Genomic DNA, 19,256 nt, shown 5'->3' on the forward strand with positions numbered 1-19,256 from the left:
GATGGATGGATGATGGATGAATGGATGATGGATGGATGGATGGATGATGGATGGATGGATGGATGATGGATGAATGGATGATGGATGGATGGATGGATGGATGATGGATGAATGGATGATGGATGGATGGATGATGGATGGATGACGGATGGATGGATGATGGATGGATGGATGGATGGATGGATGGATGGATGGATGATGGATGGATGGATGATGGATGGATGGATGATGGATGGATGGATGATGGATGGATGGATGGATGATGGATGGATGGATGATGGATGGATGATGGATGGATGGATGATGGATGGATGATGGATGGATGGATGATGGATGGATGGATGGATGATGGATGGATGACGGATGGATGGATGATGGATGGATGATGGATGGATGATGGATGGATGATGGATGGATGGATGATGGACCCTCCTGTCTCTCATCCTCCTCCTCCTGATTAGTGCGGCGGGCTGCTGCTGGGTGAATCAGATGCTAATCCGGCTTTATGCACATTTTCTGAAACGTTTTATTCATAATGTCAGAATCGCAGGAGAAGTTTGTAGATCAACCTTTAGTGATAAAACTGATCAGAAAACCCGGAGCGGTTCGGTAGTTTCTCTCATGTATTTGGTCATAAATGAATGGAAACAGGAACTGAATTTGACTGAAGAACCAGAGTCGCCTTGACTGAACTTCACATGTTGGGTTTTAGGAGGCCACCTGTCCCCAGGTGAGTCCGACTCGTTCTGCTCTTTCTGCGCGCTGATTGGACAAACCGGCACGTGCGTGACTGCGGGAGGTGACACCTGTTGCTGCGCGTGGGAGGAAATCTGCAGCTTTGCTCGCACTGAACTCACATCACAGGCAGAGATTCACCCTCTCACCAAACTTTCCTCTCCTCCTGCAGCTTTAGGACCAGAACCCGGACCTGGACCCGGTTCTGGTTCGGCACGGAGGATTTTTCCCCGCCTCGCTTCCCGTCCCTGGAGAGTCCGGCGCGCTTTACGCACCGCGGCGCGGAGGAGACGCGGCGGCGCGTTCAGGTCTGGATCCGCTCGGTTAATCGGTGAAGCTCCGATCCCGACGTTTGTCTTCAGTTTCACCTGTTTTAGGAAAAACCGAAGATCATCCAGCAGAAATCAGCTGTCAGAAAAATTAAAGATTAATTATTCAGATTCCCTGCAAAGCCTGAACGTTCAGTTTTAACGTTTATTTATGATTTTATTGATGTTTTATGACATTATTGTGTAAATTCCGTGTTTTAAAAGCAGTAAAATGTTAAGCAGTGACGCAGGTTTGGTGACTTTAGTTTCTCTCCTGATTTAAAACCCTCCAGTATAACAGCAGCTGCTGTGAGGACGGACGCTGCGTGACTCCAGTCAGGCTGCGGGCCAACAGGCGGCAGCAGCTCTGAGGAGGGAAGGAAGAAATTAGGAACCAGCAGCAGCCAAACTGCAGGATTTTCCCAGAAAATATCAGAACGTTCTGGATTTGTGAGCTTTAACTGAGTTGGCGGTTCAGAACCGGAGCGACCTGCGTGGAGGACTTTGGTTTTTCTTTTCTGAGTGAGATGATGCAGAAAGTTTATCATCAGTAAAAGTTTATTTATTCTGGTCTGAACCGCAGAAACTCTGGATATGAATGTTTTTATGTTTTTAGGTCTGCATGTCGAGGCTCTGAATGGCTCAACCTGAAGAGCAACACAGCATCATACTGCCATCGCCGGGTCTCCTGCTGCACAGACTCACTTAAAGTAACTTATTTCATTTACATAGAAGCTGATCCACTTCTGTAGAAGTTCAGTTACAGCTCTGCCTGTAGGGGTCAGTGTTGCTGTAGTTCCTCTCTCTGCCTGTAGGGGTCAGTGTTGCTGTAGTTCCTCTCTCTGCCTGTAGGGGTCAGTGTTGCTGTAGTTCCTCTCTCTGCCTGTAGGGGTCAGTGTTGCTGTAGTTCCTCTCTCTGCCTGTAGGGGTCAGTGTTGCTGTAGTTCCTCTCTCTGCCTGTAGGGGTCAGTGTTGCTGTAGTTCCTCTCTCTGCCTGTAGGGGTCAGTGTTGCTGTAGTTTCTCTCTCTGCCTGTAGGGGTCAGTGTTGCTGTAGTTCCTCTCTCTGCCTGTAGGGGTCAGTGTTGCTGTAGTTTCTCTCTCTGCCTGTAGGGGTCAGTGTTGCTATAGATCCTCTCTCTGCCTGTAGGGGTCAGTGTTGCTGTAGTTTCTCTCTCTGCCAGCAGGGGTCAGTGTTGCTGTAGTTTCTCTCTCTGCCAGCAGGGGTCAGTGTTGCTGTAGTTTCTCTCTCTGCCTGTAGGGGTCAGTGTTGCTATAGATCCTCTCTCTGCCTGTAGGGGTCAGTGTTGCTGTAGTTTCTCTCTCTGCCTGTAGGGGTCAGTGTTGCTGTAGCTCCTCTCTCTGCCTGTAGGGGTCAGTGTTGCTGTAGTTTCTCTCTCTGCCAGCAGGGGTCAGTGTTGCTGTAGTTTCTCTCTCTGCCAGCAGGGGTCAGTGTTGCTGTAGTTTCTCTCTCTGCCAGCAGGGGTCAGTGTTGCTGTAGTTTCTCTCTCTGCCTGTAGGGGTCAGTGTTGCTATAGATCCTCTCTCTGCCTGTAGGGGTCAGTGTTGCTGTAGTTTCTCTCTCTGCCAGCAGGGGTCAGTGTTGCTGTAGCTCCTCTCTCTGCCTGTAGGGGTCAGTGTTGCTGTAGTTTCTCTCTCTGCCTGTAGGGGTCAGTGTTGCTGTAGCTCCTCTCTCTGCCTGTAGGGGTCAGTGTTGCTATAGATCCTCTCTCTGCCTGTAGGGGTCAGTGTTGCTGTAGTTTCTCTCTCTGCCAGCAGGGGTCAGTGTTGCTGTAGCTCCTCTCTCTGCCTGTAGGGGTCAGTGTTGCTGTAGTTTCTCTCTCTGCCTGTAGGGGTCAGTGTTGCTGTAGTTCCTCTCTCTGCCTGTAGGGGTCAGTGTTGCTGTAGTTTCTCTCTCTGCCTGTAGGGGTCAGTGTTGCTGTAGCTCCTCTCTCTGCCTGTAGGGGTCAGTGTTGCTGTAGTTCCTCTCTCTGCCTGTAGGGGTCAGTGTTGCTGTAGTTCCTCTCTCTGCCTGTAGGGGTCAGTGTTGCTGTAGCTCCTCTCTCTGCCTGTAGGGGTCAGTGTTGCTGTAGTTCCTCTCTCTGCCTGTAGGGGTCAGTGTTGCTGTAGTTTCTCTCTCTGCCTGTAGGGGTCAGTGTTGCTGTAGTTCCTCTCTCTGCCTGTAGGGGTCAGTGTTGCTGTAGTTTCTCTCTCTGCCAGCAGGGGTCAGTGTTGCTGTAGTTCCTCTCTCTGCCTGTAGGGGTCAGTGTTGCTGTAGTTCCTCTCTCTGACAGCAGGGGTCAGTGTTGCTGTAGCTCCTCTCTCTGCCTGTAGGGGTCAGTGTTGCTGTAGTTTCTCTCTCTGCCTGTAGGGGTCAGTGTTGCTGTAGCTCCTCTCTCTGCCTGTAGGGGTCAGTGTTGCTGTAGTTTCTCTCTCTGCCTGTAGGGGTCAGTGTTGCTGTAGCTCCTCTCTCTGCCTGTAGGGTCAGTGTTGCTGTAGTTCCTCTCTCTGCCTGTAGGGGTCAGTGTTGCTGTAGTTCCTCTCTCTGCCTGTAGGGGTCAGTGTTGCTGTAGCTCCTCTCTCTGCCTGTAGTGGTCAGTGTTGCTGTAGTTCCTCTCTCTGCCTGTAGGGGTCAGTGTTGCTGTAGTTCCTCTCTCTGCCTGTAGGGGTCAGTGTTGCTGTAGTTCCTCTCTCTGCCTGTAGGGGTCAGTGTTGCTGTAGTTCCTCTCTCTGCCTGTAGGGGTCAGTGTTGCTGTAGTTCCTCTCTCTGCCTGTAGGGGTCAGTGTTGCTGTAGTTCCTCTCTCTGACAGCAGGGGTCAGTGTTGCTGTAGTTCCTCTCTCTGACAGCAGGGGTCAGTGTTGCTGTAGCTCCTCTCTCTGCCTGTAGGGGTCAGTGTTGCTGTAGTTCCTCTCTCTGCCTGTAGGGGTCAGTGTTGCTGTAGTTCCTCTCTCTGCCAGCAGGGGTCAGTGTTGCTGTAGTTCCTCTCTCTGCCAGCAGGGGTCAGTGTTGCTGTAGTTCCTCTCTCTGCCTGTAGGGGTCAGTGTTGCTGTAGGTCCTGCTGTTTAGGCTGAATGTTCTCTGCGGTGGTTTCTTCTCAAGCTGTTCTTCTTCTTGGTCACTTCTTTGGCAGCGACATCGTTGGTGTTTCCATGGAAACGCTGGCCTCTATGTGGGAACATGAGCTTGACCCCACCGACCTCTGTGACCTCGATGAGAGCAGAAACATGCTGCCGTCTTTGTGGGGTGAGTCAAGCTAATGCTAATGTTCTGGTCCTGACTTTCACCTGACCCCGCCCCCATCTGTGATTCAGCCAATCACAGTGCAGCATGAGCAGTTCTTTATTTATTTTTCAAACAGATTGATCTGATCCATTCCATTCTCTTCGTGTCTCGTCAGTCGGTTGGTCTGTTCCCAGCTGGAACACCCTGACCTCCTCTCCTGACCACAGGGAGCGCTGCTGTGAAGTCCAGATCATCCACTGAGATCTCATGTTTTAAATTCAGGTTCTTCATCCTGCCAGCAGGGGGCAGGCTTTCTGTAGTTAGATTAAACGTTTCGTTATCCTACAGTAAAAATCTGACTTTTCAGCCAAATCCAACATGGTTGCGTCGACTTTAGAGGTTTCATTTGATCATATGAAGGATTGTTTTTGATGATTACATCATTTCCTGTGTGTTTCTATCAGATTCCAAGTGGGCTTTCACTCCCCCTGCTGGCCTGATGTGGACACAGCAGCTCTCGCCTCACCTCCAGAGGAACAAACAGGTAGACAACGCCTGTTTACTGTCAGGTTAACATAAATTATCATTCAGATTTTATTCACGTTAACACCTGAAAAGAGATCATAAATAAACTCTGAGTGCAGATCATTGAAGATCTGGATTGTTTCATGATTCTCGCTGCGCTTCCAGCTGCAGGATGCGCTGCAGCAGAGGGAGGAGGAGCTGGCCAGGCTGCAGGAGGAGAACCGCAAACTCAGACGATTCCTCAGTTCCTCTTTCATGACGAACCTGCAGGAAAAAGCCAAGGTGGGTGATTGGACTGAGCCTGTAGTGAGGAAGGGTTTACAGAGATCCCTCGCTGGAACGCGGTTCACCTTTCTCGGTCTCGCTGCTTCGTGGACTTTTTTGTGCCGTTTTTTTCACAGAGCATTGTGTTCTGCGTCCTGATTGGCTCTCTACCTGTGTGCCAATAACGTTACGGTATTTAAATATTAGTAATACAGATTGGCCACTCAGGAGATGAAAGCTGAAAACTTTGAATCCCTGCTGGAAAAAACTGGCCAGAATCAGCGCAGAGCCGACCGGAGGCTGTGAATCTGAAGCAGGTTGGAGGAAACGGTTTAATGACACGACTCCGGATCACATTAAGGAACGATTGATGCACACGCACATCCGCTGACCTGAAAACAGGCCCGGCTGTCCTGAGGTCCGGCTGTCCTGAGGTCCGGCTGTCCTGAGGTCCGGCTGTCTGGTCTCATTGTGTTCTGCAGAACACATTGAGTTTTGACCGAGTTTCCTGAGGCTTTTAGTTTTGGGACTGAAAGGCTTTAAGGTTCCCAAAGGAAGAGCTGTGTGTCGTGTAGCTCAGTGGTTTACAACTCCAGTCCTAAGCGTCAGTTTCCAGAAATGTTAAGATTGGAACCAGAACATCTGCTCCACCTCCAGCTGCTCTGAGTCAAGCCAACCTGTTCCCCTCCTGGCCTGTGGGGGCGCTGCACAAAGAACCACTGAAGGAAACGACACAAAAACCTCTAAAGACCCTGAGAGCAACTTCCTTCTTCACCAGATGGAAACAAGATGGAGGCGGCAGATTGTAGCAGTTGGAGGATTTCTCTTTAGGCTAAAGACCAGGAGCCATTTCTGCTGCTAGCGCTAGGCTAACATGTTAGCTTTGGTTGTATTTACCCAGAATGCCCTGCACTGTCGTCCACTTCCTATTTTTGGAGCGATCTCTGGTCCACTTGGCTTTCACATTCAAACCAAACCAGAGTTCACTTTGAATGCTAGCTGACCGAAAGGTCAGCTAGCATTCACAACCAGACTTTGATTGCCCAAAGAAACATTAGAGATTCTCTTCTTCTGAACCTCCACAAAAATGTAAATAAAGATATTTAGAGCACAGAAGGATGAAGATAAGGTAACACAGAAACAACCACACACACTCACCCTTAAGGACAGTTTATATGGACCCGTTAGCCTAGCAGTCATGTTTTAGGACCGAGGGAGGAAGCTGAGACATGAATGCTATCTGAATCTGTCTCATCTGTTCTGCATCACAGAAACTGACAGCAGACAGGAGGAATCTGAAGAGAAACCAGAGCAGCTTCGATCATGAACCCTCCCAGGTCAGAGGTCGTCCGTTCTCCAAGCAGATCACCAAGAGAGTCTGCCGAAACCTGACTGCTGAGTTCTGCTCTGAGTCCTCTGCCGGGTCAGCCTCCCCAGAACCAAGCCTGAATCTCTGGGTGCTGCGAATGTTGGGCCTGAAGGACCAGAACACCATCGATACGTCCAGCGAATCAGAGTCCAGCTTAAGGGATCTGGTGTACTGCGATGCCTTCGGTTCCCCGGTGTCCACCCCCTCCTCTGTCCACAGCTACTGCCAAACCACCGCAGGGGAGACGGACCACCCGTCCTCTGAAGGCGCCTTTCCTGCCAGGCCAGCACCAACCTGCTCCGGACCTGTCGGCGCCTTGCCTCGCTCTGCGCTGACAGAGATCTGCTCCACCAGAGGCGTCCAGCCGCTGGAGTCCAGCTGGATCCCAACCGAGCAACTCTGCTTCACCTCCAGGTCGTCTTCCGGTTCTGTCCTGAACAAATCTCAGGCGCCCTCTAGTGGCTGCAGCGCTACGTCATCGCAGTCGCTTCACAAACCGACAGATTTGGCTTTCAGCATGTCCCTCAGTCCGTCCAGCAGCGTGAAGACACACAGCTTCCCCCAGGGACAGGCCTTCATCAGGAAGGACACGGGGGGCCGGTGGAACTTCACATGGGTTCCCCGACAGGAACCATAGCTGGCCCGAAGGAACGGTAACGGACCCGAAGGAACCGCAACCGACCCGAAGGAACCGTATCCGACCCGAAGGAACCACAACTGACACGAAGGAACCGCAACCGACCCGAAGGAACCGCAACCAACCCGAAGGAACTGTATCCGACCCGAAGGAACCGCAACCGACCCGAAGGAACCGTATCCGACCCAAAGGAACCGCAACCGACCCGAAGGAACCGTAATCGACCTGAAGGAACCGTAACCGACCCGAAGGAACCGCAACCGACCCGAAGGAACTGTAACCGACCCGAAGGAACCGTAATCGACCTGAAGGAACCGTATCCGACCCAAAGGAACCGCAACCGACCCGAAGACACCGCAACCAACCCGAAGGAACCGTAACCGACCCGAAGGAACCGTATCCGACCCGAAGGAACCGCAACCAACCCGAAGGAACCGTAATCGACCTGAAGGAACCGTATCCGACCCGAAGGAACCGCAACCGACCCGAAGGAACCGCAACCGACCTGAAGGAACTGTAACCGACCCGAAGGAACCGTAATCGACCTGAAGGAACCGTATCCGACCCAAAGGAACCGCAACCGACCCGAAGACACCGCAACCAACCCGAAGGAACCGCAACCAACCCGAAGGAACCGTATCCGACCCGAAGGAACCGTAACCGACCCGAAGGAACCGCAACCGACCAGAAGGAACCGTAACCGACACGAAGGAACCGTAATCGACCTGAAGGAATGTTGAGATGCTTATTTATTTAACTTTGCTAAACTGCCAATTTGGTAAACCAATGAGCCAAAACATGGTGACCACCAGCAGAGAGAGAGCCAGGATAACGGCCGAAGAATCCCTGAATGGGTCGGTTCTGTTCGGCTCGGCAAATCCTGGGCTGGCGTTTTCAGGAGAGCATTTCCACCGCCGCTTTGATTCTTACTGCGTTAACGCCACACTAGATAGGCTAACTATTTAGTTTGCAAGTTGAATGTTTAGCTGGATACTGAACACTTTAGACTTGGAGCTACATATTTAGTTAGTAAGCAAAGTATTTATAGTTTGTAAGCAAAGTATTTAGCTTGTTATCTAAATATTTAGCTTACAAGTTAACCAGGAGGCTTGTAAACGAGACCTTGGTCTCATTAGGTTTTTATCTGGTTTAATAAAGGTTAATAAAAAATAATAAGCAAATACTTAGCTCCAAACTAAATATTTAGTTAGCGAGCTAAATGTTAGAGCCATGCTGATTTTGTAGTTTGCTAGCTAAATATATAGCTTACGATTGATATATTTGGTTTTAGAGCTAAATATTTAATTGGCAAGCAAAATGTGTAGTTTGATAGCTAAATATATAGATTGCAAGTTATATATTTAGCTTTAAGCTAAAGCTTTAATTAGCCAGATAAGTATTTAGTTAGCATGCTACAAAATCAACAACGTGCTAAATATTTAGCTCTGTGTTAAATCTTTAGCTTGCTAACTAAATCTTTAATTTTGGAGCTAAATTAGCTCCATGTAATTAACAAGCTAAATATTTAGTTTTGTGCTAAATATTTAATTAGCAAGAAAATTATTAAGCCTGCTAACTAAATACGCAGTTTGCTAATGCAACTGGAACATTCATAAATATATGAAATATGTAATGAAAGTATGACTTTGACAAATGAATCCCAATTGTTTAGTTTTCCTGCAAACTAAAAAACTAATTTATTGCTGTTAATTTTTGACAGTGTAACAAGTCTCACTTGACTTGTCTTGGGACTTGTGAACCTGCTAGCTAAATTATGATCCAGTTAAACGTTCCAGAACTGAAATAAACCGTCCAGCAGAACATTTTGGTTGGTGGTCATTAAGTCTCGGCTTGTTGGTGCCAAAAATCAGATCCTGTCCTAAAAAACAAGCAACAATTTTACGCGTGTAGGAGAAATTAAGGTCAGTTAATATTAAAACATGAAACTGCCTCTGGAGCAAAAACAGTTTTTATTAAAACAACAGAAATAAATAAATAAAATATAGTTTAAACATTTAAAAACAGGATAAAATCACATTACGAAAGATTGTCCAGTTTTATCAAACAGATTTAAAACTAGTTGATTTCCTACCACTTAAAATCACAATAAATGTTGTTTTACATAATAAAAACTGTTTACAATTAGTTTACATTTTGTTTCTCTTAGAAACGTCGATTAAATAAATCCAGAATGAATCAGATCTTATTTTTTGCAGTAGCTGCTAGAAATGAAACATGTTTAATCTTTTTATATCTATTAATTCAGTGAGATAATGAGCCATAAATGCTAACCATGCTAACCATGACAGCCAATGAAATTAGCTCCTGATCTGTGACGTCGCCTTGCTAATGTGCTTTAAACACTGTATGTCAGATTATCTGTGCTGTTTTTATACACGAGTTTTGATTTAACTGAGCAAATAAAATGTGTTTTGTGATGAAATGTGTTTGTTGTCGACCCAAAGTGACGGTTCAGAGCGGGAAGCTGAGGTTTTAGAACCACATTCAAGGCAAATTAAAAGCAGGTTTTGTGTTAGCTTCCCTTCATTGGCTCGGAACAGAAATACAGACAAACTGGTCACTTGTCTCACTTTATTCTCCTACTACTCTCCAGTTCTCATTATTTCCTGGTTTTTGAACAGTTAACGTCATGAAGAACTGGAGACCGGATCAGGAGTTCTGGATCAGGATTTGAAACAAAAGTATCAGATTTTTTAAATCCGCTGAGGCTTAAATTAAAACTCCAGGATGAAAAATTTCATCATGAAAGTTGATTATTTTGTGGTTTGGGTCCGTTGGATCAGAACCTGAGTGTCTTTAGCTCAGTTACCAGTGAAACCAGTCTGACCAGCCTCCTCCTGGGAACAAAGCCCCTGCGGCTCCCCGGGGACCGGCCCTGATGATGGCGGGTTTCTCTTTCTCCCGGGGGGTTCTCAACACTGGGTCCCGGTCCCCTGAGAGGCTGTGGGGGCCCAGGGAAAGTCGGGCCGTTTCGTAGCCGGAGTCGGGCCGGCGGAGCGGTCGGCCTCTAATGACAAGGTGGGAGCGGCTGCAGATGTCCGACAGCTTGGAGGCCGGATCAGGTCCGGAGGCGCCGCCGCCCCGGAACCTGCCAGGAGGGCCGGTCCGGGTCGGAGAGGGGTGATTAAAGAGGCCGGTCGGCTGAAACCCGACCCGGCCCGGCCGGCCGGGGGAACGGCCTCTCGCAGAACCAGACGGCTCGGCTGCTAATGAGCCGCCTGCTCAGCCGGTCCGACCCGCTGCGGCTCTGATCAGCCAATCAAGGAGTTCATGTTCTGAGCTGCAGCCATGTTGTTATAAATCCAAGAGTTTAAACAAATTGTTCAACAAGCAAGTTAAATATTTAGCTTCAAAGTAAAAGTTTAGTTAGCAAGATAAATATTGTTAGCAACTTAAATATTTACTTTAAAATTAAAGGTTCAAGTAAGTAAAATGTTTAGTTTGGAACTAAGTATTTGTCTCAAAGCTAAATATTTAGATAATTAATTTACCGATAACCAGAAGTGGACTACCAAAATAAAAGCTGGGTCTTTGTTTCATGTTGCCTTTTTATCATTGTTTATTTTCTTCTTAAACATCATTTCAGTTTAAAACGAAGGAATCAGCTCAGTTATAAACACACAGCTTTTATTTTGATACTTTGCATTAGCTAAGTATTTAGCTTTAGCATCATCTGATCCGCTGACATGACATTTTTGAATAGCAGATTTTTGATAGTTTTTCTGACCCAATGGATCTCAGCAGAACGTGATTTTCTCTGGTTTTCTCTGGTTTTCTCTGATTTTCTCTGGTTTTCTCTGATTTTCTCTGATTTTCTCTGGTTTTCTCTGATTTTCTCTGATTTTCTGGTTTTCTTTGATTTTCTCTGGTTTTTCTGATTTTCTCTGATTTTTCTGATTTTCTCTGATTTTCTCTGATTTTCTGGTTTTCTTTGATTTTCTCTGGTTTTTCTGATTTTTCTGATTTTTCTGATTTTTCTGATTTTCTCTGATTTTCTCTGATTTTTCTCTGATTTTTCTGATTTTCTCTGATTTTTCTGGTTTTCTCTGATTTTCTCTGATTTTTCTCTGATTTTTCTGATTTTCTCTGATTTTCTCTGATTTTTCTCTGATTTTTTTTATTTTCTCTGGTTTTCTCTGATTTTCTCTGATTTTCTCTGTGAACTCTATTGATCTCTGACTCTGATCACCTGATTGATGAAGAATCTGTAGCATCAGGAATGCAGAACAGAGATGCAGACGTGGTTACAGATTGACCAAGTGAAAGCTGTGTCTTCACGCTAATTACTTCTAGCTAATGGGTCATGTATAAGTGAGTGGATGCTGCTGACCTCTGACCTTTGGATGGAGTGATCAGCGAGGGAGAAAACCTGATGAGGAATGAGAGGATTCCTGCTGCAGGGACCAGATGAAGAGCGTTCAGAGGACTCTGATCAGAGATTGGCTTTGAATAAAACTTAGCACAGCATTTTCTGATTCTCCAGGTCGATTAATAAGAACCACTTAAAGGTCTCCAGAAGAAGCTGGATGCCATTTAGCTCTTTGACTGATGAGGAGCAAAGTTTCCAATACGGAGACGCAGAAAAATCATTTCTAAACTGGTTAAAAACCTTCACAGCTGCAGACTTAATGCAGTTTAATTATCAGTCTGTTAGCATTTTTAACAGACCAGAAACTAACTAAAAGTGCCAACATTGGTCTGCTGAAGGTTTTGGATCTAATCCCAGGTCTGGCTTTGTGTATTTTCAGGTCATTTCCAGGTCAGGGTGACTCTCTGCCTGAAGTGGACCGGTTCCAGTATCCTGGTGTTTCTAGGATATAAACTAACTTATCTAATTGTTTTAGTCATTTTTGAGTAGCAGATCTTTGTGAGCTTTTATTCTGGATCCAGAATCCCAAAAACATAAACCATAATCTTCTTCCAGGTTCTAGTCTGGCCCCTTTAATGTTTTCTAAATAAATAAATGTTCATTTTTATGCAGATGACGAATAAATGTAACATCATAACCTGTAGATCTTAACTCACCTCAGTGTTTCACAGTGTGTGATGATGAATAGTTTCTAGAGCTGATTAAGAGTTAATTCCCACCAGTCCTGTTCAGTTAATCTAATCCAACTCCAGTCTTTCTGTTTTGTCCGGTTTAGTTTGGTTTGATAACCAAAACAATCTAAACTTGATCTACCTCCAAACCTCGATCTGGGTTCTATTGAAGTGAACTCTGGTTCACTTTGAATGTGAACACCAATAGGACCGGAGACCGCTCCAAAAGCAAGGAAGTGGACTACAGTGCATGGCATTCTGGGTAAATCCAACCAAAGCTAACGTGCTAGCCTAGTGCTAGCAGCAGAAATGGCTCCTGGTCTGTAGCCTAAAGAGAAATCCTCCAACCGCTAAAATCCTCCATCTTGTTTCCATCTGGTGAAGAAGGAAGTTGCTCTCAGTGTCTTCAGAGGTTTTTGTGTCGTTTCCTGCAGTGGTTGTTGGTGCAGCGCCCCCACAGGCCAGGAGGGGAACAGGTTGGTTAGACTCAGAGCAGCTGGAGGTGGAGCAGATGGTGGAGTTCTGGTTCCAGTAGAACCGGTGGAGACAGTAAAGAAGGGGAAACCTTGAATATAACATCCCTGTGGATGTTACTTTGGCCATTAGCCTCTACCTGAACCTAGCAAAGATTTCTTCTTTGTGAAAGCTGATGGGGTCTATCAGGACTGACCACATTCAGCCAGAGATATCAGAACCAGAGCATCCCTGTCTATCGTGAAGTAACCCAGAGAACGCCTCCTGCCCTCTCTAATGCCTGCTCTCATACTGAAATAAATTAAATGTCTGCAACAAGCAGCAGATTTCTACTGCTTCTACATCAGCATCCAAACTGCTGCAGTTCACCTTCACAGCGTAGCATCAGAACCAGCAGAAAGGCCTGTGAGGTCCACGAAATCCCATAAATCATTCTGCCTGTGGTGCAGTTTAATGGTTAATGAGTCTTAATGGGATCCTGTGTGATGATGAATAACTGCACACTAACTGCTGTTCAACACATAACCCTGCCATCAAGCACGCCAGCTAGCAAAGATTCGTGCTCCTATGCACATTACAATAACCTAAAAAGCTAACTAATGTCTTTACTTCAAATGTTTGTTTAAAACTTAAAACTAGTTTCCTAACAAACTACGAAAGGGTTTTCCAGATCATGTGGTTTCAATATGCAGTCATTTTTAAAAGTAAGTTTATTATACACAGACGGTGATCGCAAAGTGCTCAACCAGAAACCTATTAAAATAGAGCAAAAACAAACACAATACAAACAACAAGATATTTAGTTTGGAGCTAAATACTTTGCTAGCAAGCTAAATATTTACCTACAGCTAAATATTTAATTACAAACAAAATATTTAGTTAACCAGCTAAATCTGTGTTTGGAAAATAGTCTCGCCTATGGCACAAAACTTTCTATGATTTCTGTTTATAAATTTGATTATTTTGTGCAAAGTGTCTTGAGACAAACTTTGTTGTGAATTACTGCTGTATGATTTGTTCAGTGACATTTAAACAAAGAAGTTATGAAGAAAACACAACATGACACTTCAGTCCCCATAAACATGGAGGGCCCCATTAAGCAGGTGACTTCCCTGGTCCCCACGAACACAGGAAAGAAAACATACTTACACACACAGAAATGATGGATGATGCAATAAAATGAAACGTTGTTTTTACTCCAAAGAGCCGTGGTGTTTCCCTCAGTATCATGTTGACCTCGTGGTTTTTCCTGCTTCCAGCTGAAACCTGAATGCATCACAGGTATTGAAATGCTGACTGGATTCAATTTGCATATAAAGTGCATCGTCTTCTTTCAGTTAAATACTGTTTCTGAGGCAGGATTAATGACTTCACCTCCAAGAAGACATTTCCCTATTAATTTATGAGACATAATTTATGTGCTTGGACTTCTTCTTTGTCTAGTCTGTAGTCTGTTTTATATGTCCTACTTGTTTTAAATATTTTACACCACAAGGTAAAGAACAAATTAATGAGGATTTACCATTTTTAATGTTGTAAAAGACAGAGAATTCTCAAACAATTAAAGAAATAAGCTGCTACTTCGATTTTATTAATTTTGAAGCTGATTATATTTAATGAAACTGTCCTTTAAAACTCAAATTGCCATGCAGGGATATTAAAGTGTTTGCTGAAATGAAAGGAATGGGTGTGTACACAGTAAAAATGCCGGTGTTGAATTAACACCCAAAAGTGTCTATATGTGTCCAAGTCAGCAGGTGTTCAAGTAACACTTTTAAAAGTGTTAAAAGATTGACACCCATTTTTATGTTAAATTAACATTGGTCTATAAAACTGAAATGGGTTTAAGAAAAGTTAAACTTTACATTTCTGTGTATTGTTTTGAATATTTTCCACTGGATTTGATTGATATTGACAGCTTGTGGAGTCAAATATTTACTTTTTTTAACACCACATTATGTTTTGTGATCAACACTACACTGGTGTTACTTTTAATATATTTTAACACTAACACCTTTGTAAATATTAATGTAACACTCTATATTGTTGAATTTAACACCAGCTGACTTGGACACATATAGACACTTTTGGGTGTTAATTCAACACTGGCATTTTTTCTATATATAGAAAAATAAAAGGATTATTTCAGTGCCCGTTTCTAAACTGAAACCCGAACCAGCAGAGAGGAAATACTGCGGTTTCAGTCCAGGAATGAAAGGTGTGTGATTAACAGATTTATTCAGAGTAAAAACTGTAAGACAAAGTGATGAAGTCACTCACTGAGGCTTCGATGAGAGGATTTTGTTGGACTTCACACACAGAAATAACTCAAACAGGAAGGAAATCACATTTAAACTGCAGATTTTGAGTCTCATTTCTGGTTCAGTCATTTATGAAACTTGGAAAAATAATTTTTTTAAATGAAAATCATAAATCCACTTCTTAAATATCCAGATTTACCGTAAATTTGTTTATTCTCTTTTCAATTTAGTTTTCTTAGTATTTGACATCCAATCCTCGAACATTATTAAGAACACTGCTGTTTGCAAACTGGTACTGGATTCAGTTTTCGTGTGGGAAATGACCATTAATCAGTTTAATTTACTTTATCTGGTTAAGAAGTTGTGAATTTGGGGAGTTTGTCTAATTTTCAAAGAGGTCTGCAGTGTTTTAGCATGGATGTAATATTCTGTTTGCAGCAGAGATTAGCTTGGCTCACAGACGGGTAACTAATGGGGATGAAATCTTTTCCCAGCTCAGCAGTAAAACAAGGTCGGAGTTTCCTCTCCGTCTTTGTCAGGAAATCCTTCTGTCTCCCGTTTGGAGGCTGGGAGGAGATGAACTGAGGTTTATTTTAAAGGTGACGGCGGCTTCCTGCCTCGTTTTGGGCCGTTGATCAGCTCATGCAGAAGACGCAGCATGTTTCAGATCCAACTGTGACGCGATGCTTAAAAGCCTGATTTTATCTGTAAAATTACATTTCCTGTGATTTTACAAGACGTTCAGCATTTTTCACGTTTTAGTTTCTTCTGATTCCTTTAAGATGTTTCTGCTTCATTTAAACAGGAGGAAGATTTATTTATTTATTTTGCAAATCAAACTTTGCACAAAGTAGAAACTCAAGAGTTTAATGTCATGTTTAAAACCAGGGAGGATAATAAATGAAGTTCAAACAGGTGGATGTGCAGGATGTGAAAATGTTTCTCATTTTACCACCAAACGGAAGGATTTCACTGCAAAACCTTCATATTCCAGGTTATTCAAAGATTTTCTCCCAGCAGAATACATTTATATTTATTAATTGAATGAAAAAGCAACACATGGGAAAGAATGAAAAACCAGCAGCGCCCCCTGCAGATGGCAGCCTTAACAGCAGCTTTAGATAAACCACGTTAGTTGTTAATTTAATAATTTTATTCAAGAGTAAATAAAAACGTGAGTGGAAACATGATTATTTTTTAAAGTTTATTTTAATGTTTTTCATGCAGGTTGAAAAAAGAAGCAGATTGGATAAAGTTCAGAAATCTGACGTCTTCATGAATTATCAGGAGTTTGAGCCGATCTGAATTCAGCTGCTGTTGTATGGAGCTACATTATGGCCACAAAGTTTGTTCAAGAAATAGGTTTTGAAATAAAACCTTCCAGTACGAAGAATAGTTTTGCACTTTTCTTGTGTCAAAATGTTTTTCAGCTGTAGAATTATTTTTTAGTAAATTTTTTCCAATTCAAATTTTTTAATGGAATCATAAAACTTTTCAGTTTAAAAAATATGTATCATTTTCAACACCAAGTTTCAAAACTTTTCCTGTTTCAGCTTCTTCTCTTTTGAGAATAAATTTAATGTGTTTTCAGTTTTATTTTTTTGTTTCAAAATTATCTTTCAGTTTTCAGTTTTGAAATAATTTTCAGATTCCAATAATTATTTTTGAACACACTTTATGGACCCTAATTTAGCTCCGTATAGGACAGAAATGTGCTGACATCACGAAAAGAAAGACAGAAAACACTCGGTAAAATCCACGCGGGCGTGTTTCTGCTTTAGATTTGTGTCTGAAATGTTTATGAAAAGCAGAGACTTCACTAATAATGTCAGAATGTTTAGATCACTAAACAGTTTCCTACTTTCTCCTCTTGCCTCCATAATATTGCTAAAATTAGGAATATTTCGTCCCAGAGTGACGCAGTGAAATTGGAATGCAGTAATTATTGACTATCAGGAAGCAGAAAGAACTCGGTAAAACATCTTCAGCAGATCTAAAATGCTGCAGGTCTGATTCCGGCTTTTCTTCATTGTTAAATCCAGAGAAGTGTTAATTATTAAGCCCTATAAAAGGTAACCACACTCCTTCAGATTAGTCCAAAAGTTCACCGATTCAGTCAGAGAACGATTCACATGTTGGAAATGAACGGCTAGGCCGGGTTTCCGGTTGGCGCCATCTCAAGCATAAGCTCCTCCCCCTTTTCACCGGACCGATTTTCCTCTGAAGTCCTAGAAGTATCCACTTCCTGCTGACAGGAGGAGGCGTGGTCACGGGTTTCAGGGGCGTGGTTTGGGGAGGGGGCGTGGCTGTGTGCTTTGTGGGCGGGGTCAGTGGTGATGGAGTCCGTTTCTGAGACGGCGTCGGTCCCGTTGCGCAGCTCCAGCTGCATCTGGGTCTCCCCTCTAATCTCCGCCCGCCTGTCTTCTACCTGGCCCATGAACCCAGCGCACCCGGAGCACCTCCTGCTGTGCTGTAGCCCCTCCTCCCTCCTGACGCCGCCCCTCCCTCTGGACGGAGTCTTTCTGTGATTGGCCGAAGCCCTGCGGCCCGTGCGGCTCCGGCCGGCCCGGTCGCTGCGGTTCTGGTTCCGGATGCGTTGAGCTCTCTGCAGAGCCAGCGCCGCCAGGTCGGAGTGCGACGACGTGCTGTCGATGAGCCGCCGGCCCAGAGCGAGCGGCCGGACCGGCAGCGCCAGCCGCAGCCGCAGCCAGAACCGGGAGCGCCGCGGCTCGGACCGGCGCCCCCGCCAGGTGGCGGTGCAGATGGCGGCGTGGCGGAGCTGGGCCGCCTCCGCGCAGGGCAGCTTGCTGACGGAGCGGCAGACCACGGCCAGGATGGAGGCCCGCTGGCCGCGCTGCAGGCACAGACCCAAACGGCACTCCAGCAGGCTGAAGCTCTTCTCCGCCAGGAAGTCGGGACTGAGGACGAAGAGGAGGCGCCGGCTGCGCCGCATGGCCCGCAGGATGGACTCGGTTAGACCTGAGACAGAGGAGAAGAGACTCAACATGGACAGAGGACTGAAGGGTTCCAGCTTCAAGTCTGCAGGCCTGTGAGCTGCTGGTTCTTAAAGGGGCAGGATCACATAAAATTCACTTTTCTGATCTTTGCTTCGTGTCTTTTATTCATCAAAAACAAACCTGCAGTGTTGATTATTTCATGCATGTTTGAGAAATCCTTTAATCTCCATGGCAACCATTCAGCAGCAAAATGCCTGGGTGGACTTAGCCCCGCCTTCGAGGCGCAGCTCCTCCCACTCAGCTCCTTCAGACTAGCCAGCAGCTATTAGCAACCAGCTGCTGAGCTCAATACAGGAGCTGCTGCTCAGAGCAACGCTGGTAAAAACCTGAAAGGGTTAATAGAGCAGCCATGTTGGAGGCGGAGCTTCAGAAAGAGCTTTTAAAGAGACAGAGGCCCAATTTCAAGGCTTTAAATCAGGAAATCAAATTTCTTTTAATTCGTATTTGATATAAACAGCATATTTATAAGAACCGAAGCCAACATAGTTACTTGATTATGATATAAAATGGAACCATTCATTCCTTGTTTGGAGGAAAGGTTTGTAAAGGAAGCCTAAACGTCACCATGTCCTGCTTCACCTCAACACTCAGAAATTAAAGTCCATCTAGATTAAAATCCTCCTTTTCTTCAGGTGGAGGATTTAAAAAATGTAATAAATAAATATTTCCTCCAACAACTAAAAGCAGAGATGAGAAATGTTTTGTTTTTAACAAAAATAAATAAATTCTGCTTTTATCCAGAACAGCGGAAAAGAAAACAAGTATTTACATAAGAATAAAAAAAATAAAATGACTTTTTCTTATTTCCAAGATCCATTTATGGAGATTAAATGAAATCAATGCCATAAAATCTGTCGTGTTTTTGAACAGCAAATATTAAAGGGAAAAAGTGAAATGATGGATGAAAGCAGAAATAAAGGCAAATATTATTTAATTAATAAGATAAAAACAGATGCAGCAAAGCTTGACAAAGTGCAGAATGCCTTCTAATATTAAAATACTGACCCAGGAAATGTTAAACAGCTTTTTTCAACCCGAAAAATTAATTTTAATAAAATAAAATAATGTGCAGAAATGACAATATTTTAAAGTTTCAGTGGATAAAAATGTCCTTATTCAATCCGCCTCTATGCAGATGACACAATCCTTCACCTCCATGTTGGGTCGTCCAATCAGATGTCTTTGATGACACATGCAGTTCCTGCACTGACCACCAGGTGCAGCATGGAGAACATTCACTGATCGATTAGCTCGTTTAGCCGCTTTCTGATAAAACCGCAAAACACGATTTTAGAAACTAAATGTTTGGAAAATATGGTTTCATTCAACATTCATGATCGTCAAAACATTCAGAGTGAAAACAAGTAAAAAAAAAACATTTTA

General features: G+C 44.3%; 2 protein-coding genes across 3 annotated transcripts; one reads left to right on the forward strand and one right to left on the reverse strand.

The window, feature by feature from the left end:
• Positions 1-629: 629 nt before the first annotated feature.
• gmnc (geminin coiled-coil domain containing) lies at positions 630-10,893 on the forward strand. Of its 2 annotated transcripts, XM_081614971.1 has the most exons (5): positions 630-1,753; positions 4,174-4,286; positions 4,730-4,809; positions 4,956-5,072; positions 6,326-10,893. In XM_081614971.1, the coding sequence occupies exons 2-5, from the start codon at positions 4,193-4,195 to the stop codon at positions 7,058-7,060; spliced, it is 1,026 nt and encodes a 341-aa protein (XP_081471097.1). In that variant the 5' UTR covers positions 630-1,753; positions 4,174-4,192; the 3' UTR covers positions 7,061-10,893. The 2 variants fall into 2 exon arrangements, with proteins under 2 accessions (XP_081471097.1, XP_081471096.1); XM_081614970.1 differs by lacking the exon at positions 630-1,753 and having other exon boundaries at positions 3,993-4,286.
• Positions 10,894-16,046: 5,153 nt separating this feature from the next.
• LOC108165923 (uncharacterized) lies at positions 16,047-19,252 on the reverse strand. Its single transcript, XM_081614642.1, has one exon. It carries the CDS (start codon positions 17,861-17,863, stop codon positions 17,006-17,008), a length of 858 nt encoding a protein of 285 aa, XP_081470768.1. The 5' UTR covers positions 17,864-19,252; the 3' UTR covers positions 16,047-17,005.
• Positions 19,253-19,256: the final 4 nt, after the last annotated feature.

The sequence above is a fragment of the Poecilia reticulata genome, chromosome 13, assembly GCF_904066995.2.
Source record: "Poecilia reticulata chromosome 13, P_reticulata-male-v2, whole genome shotgun sequence".
Lineage (NCBI taxonomy): Eukaryota > Metazoa > Chordata > Actinopteri > Cyprinodontiformes > Poeciliidae > Poecilia > Poecilia reticulata.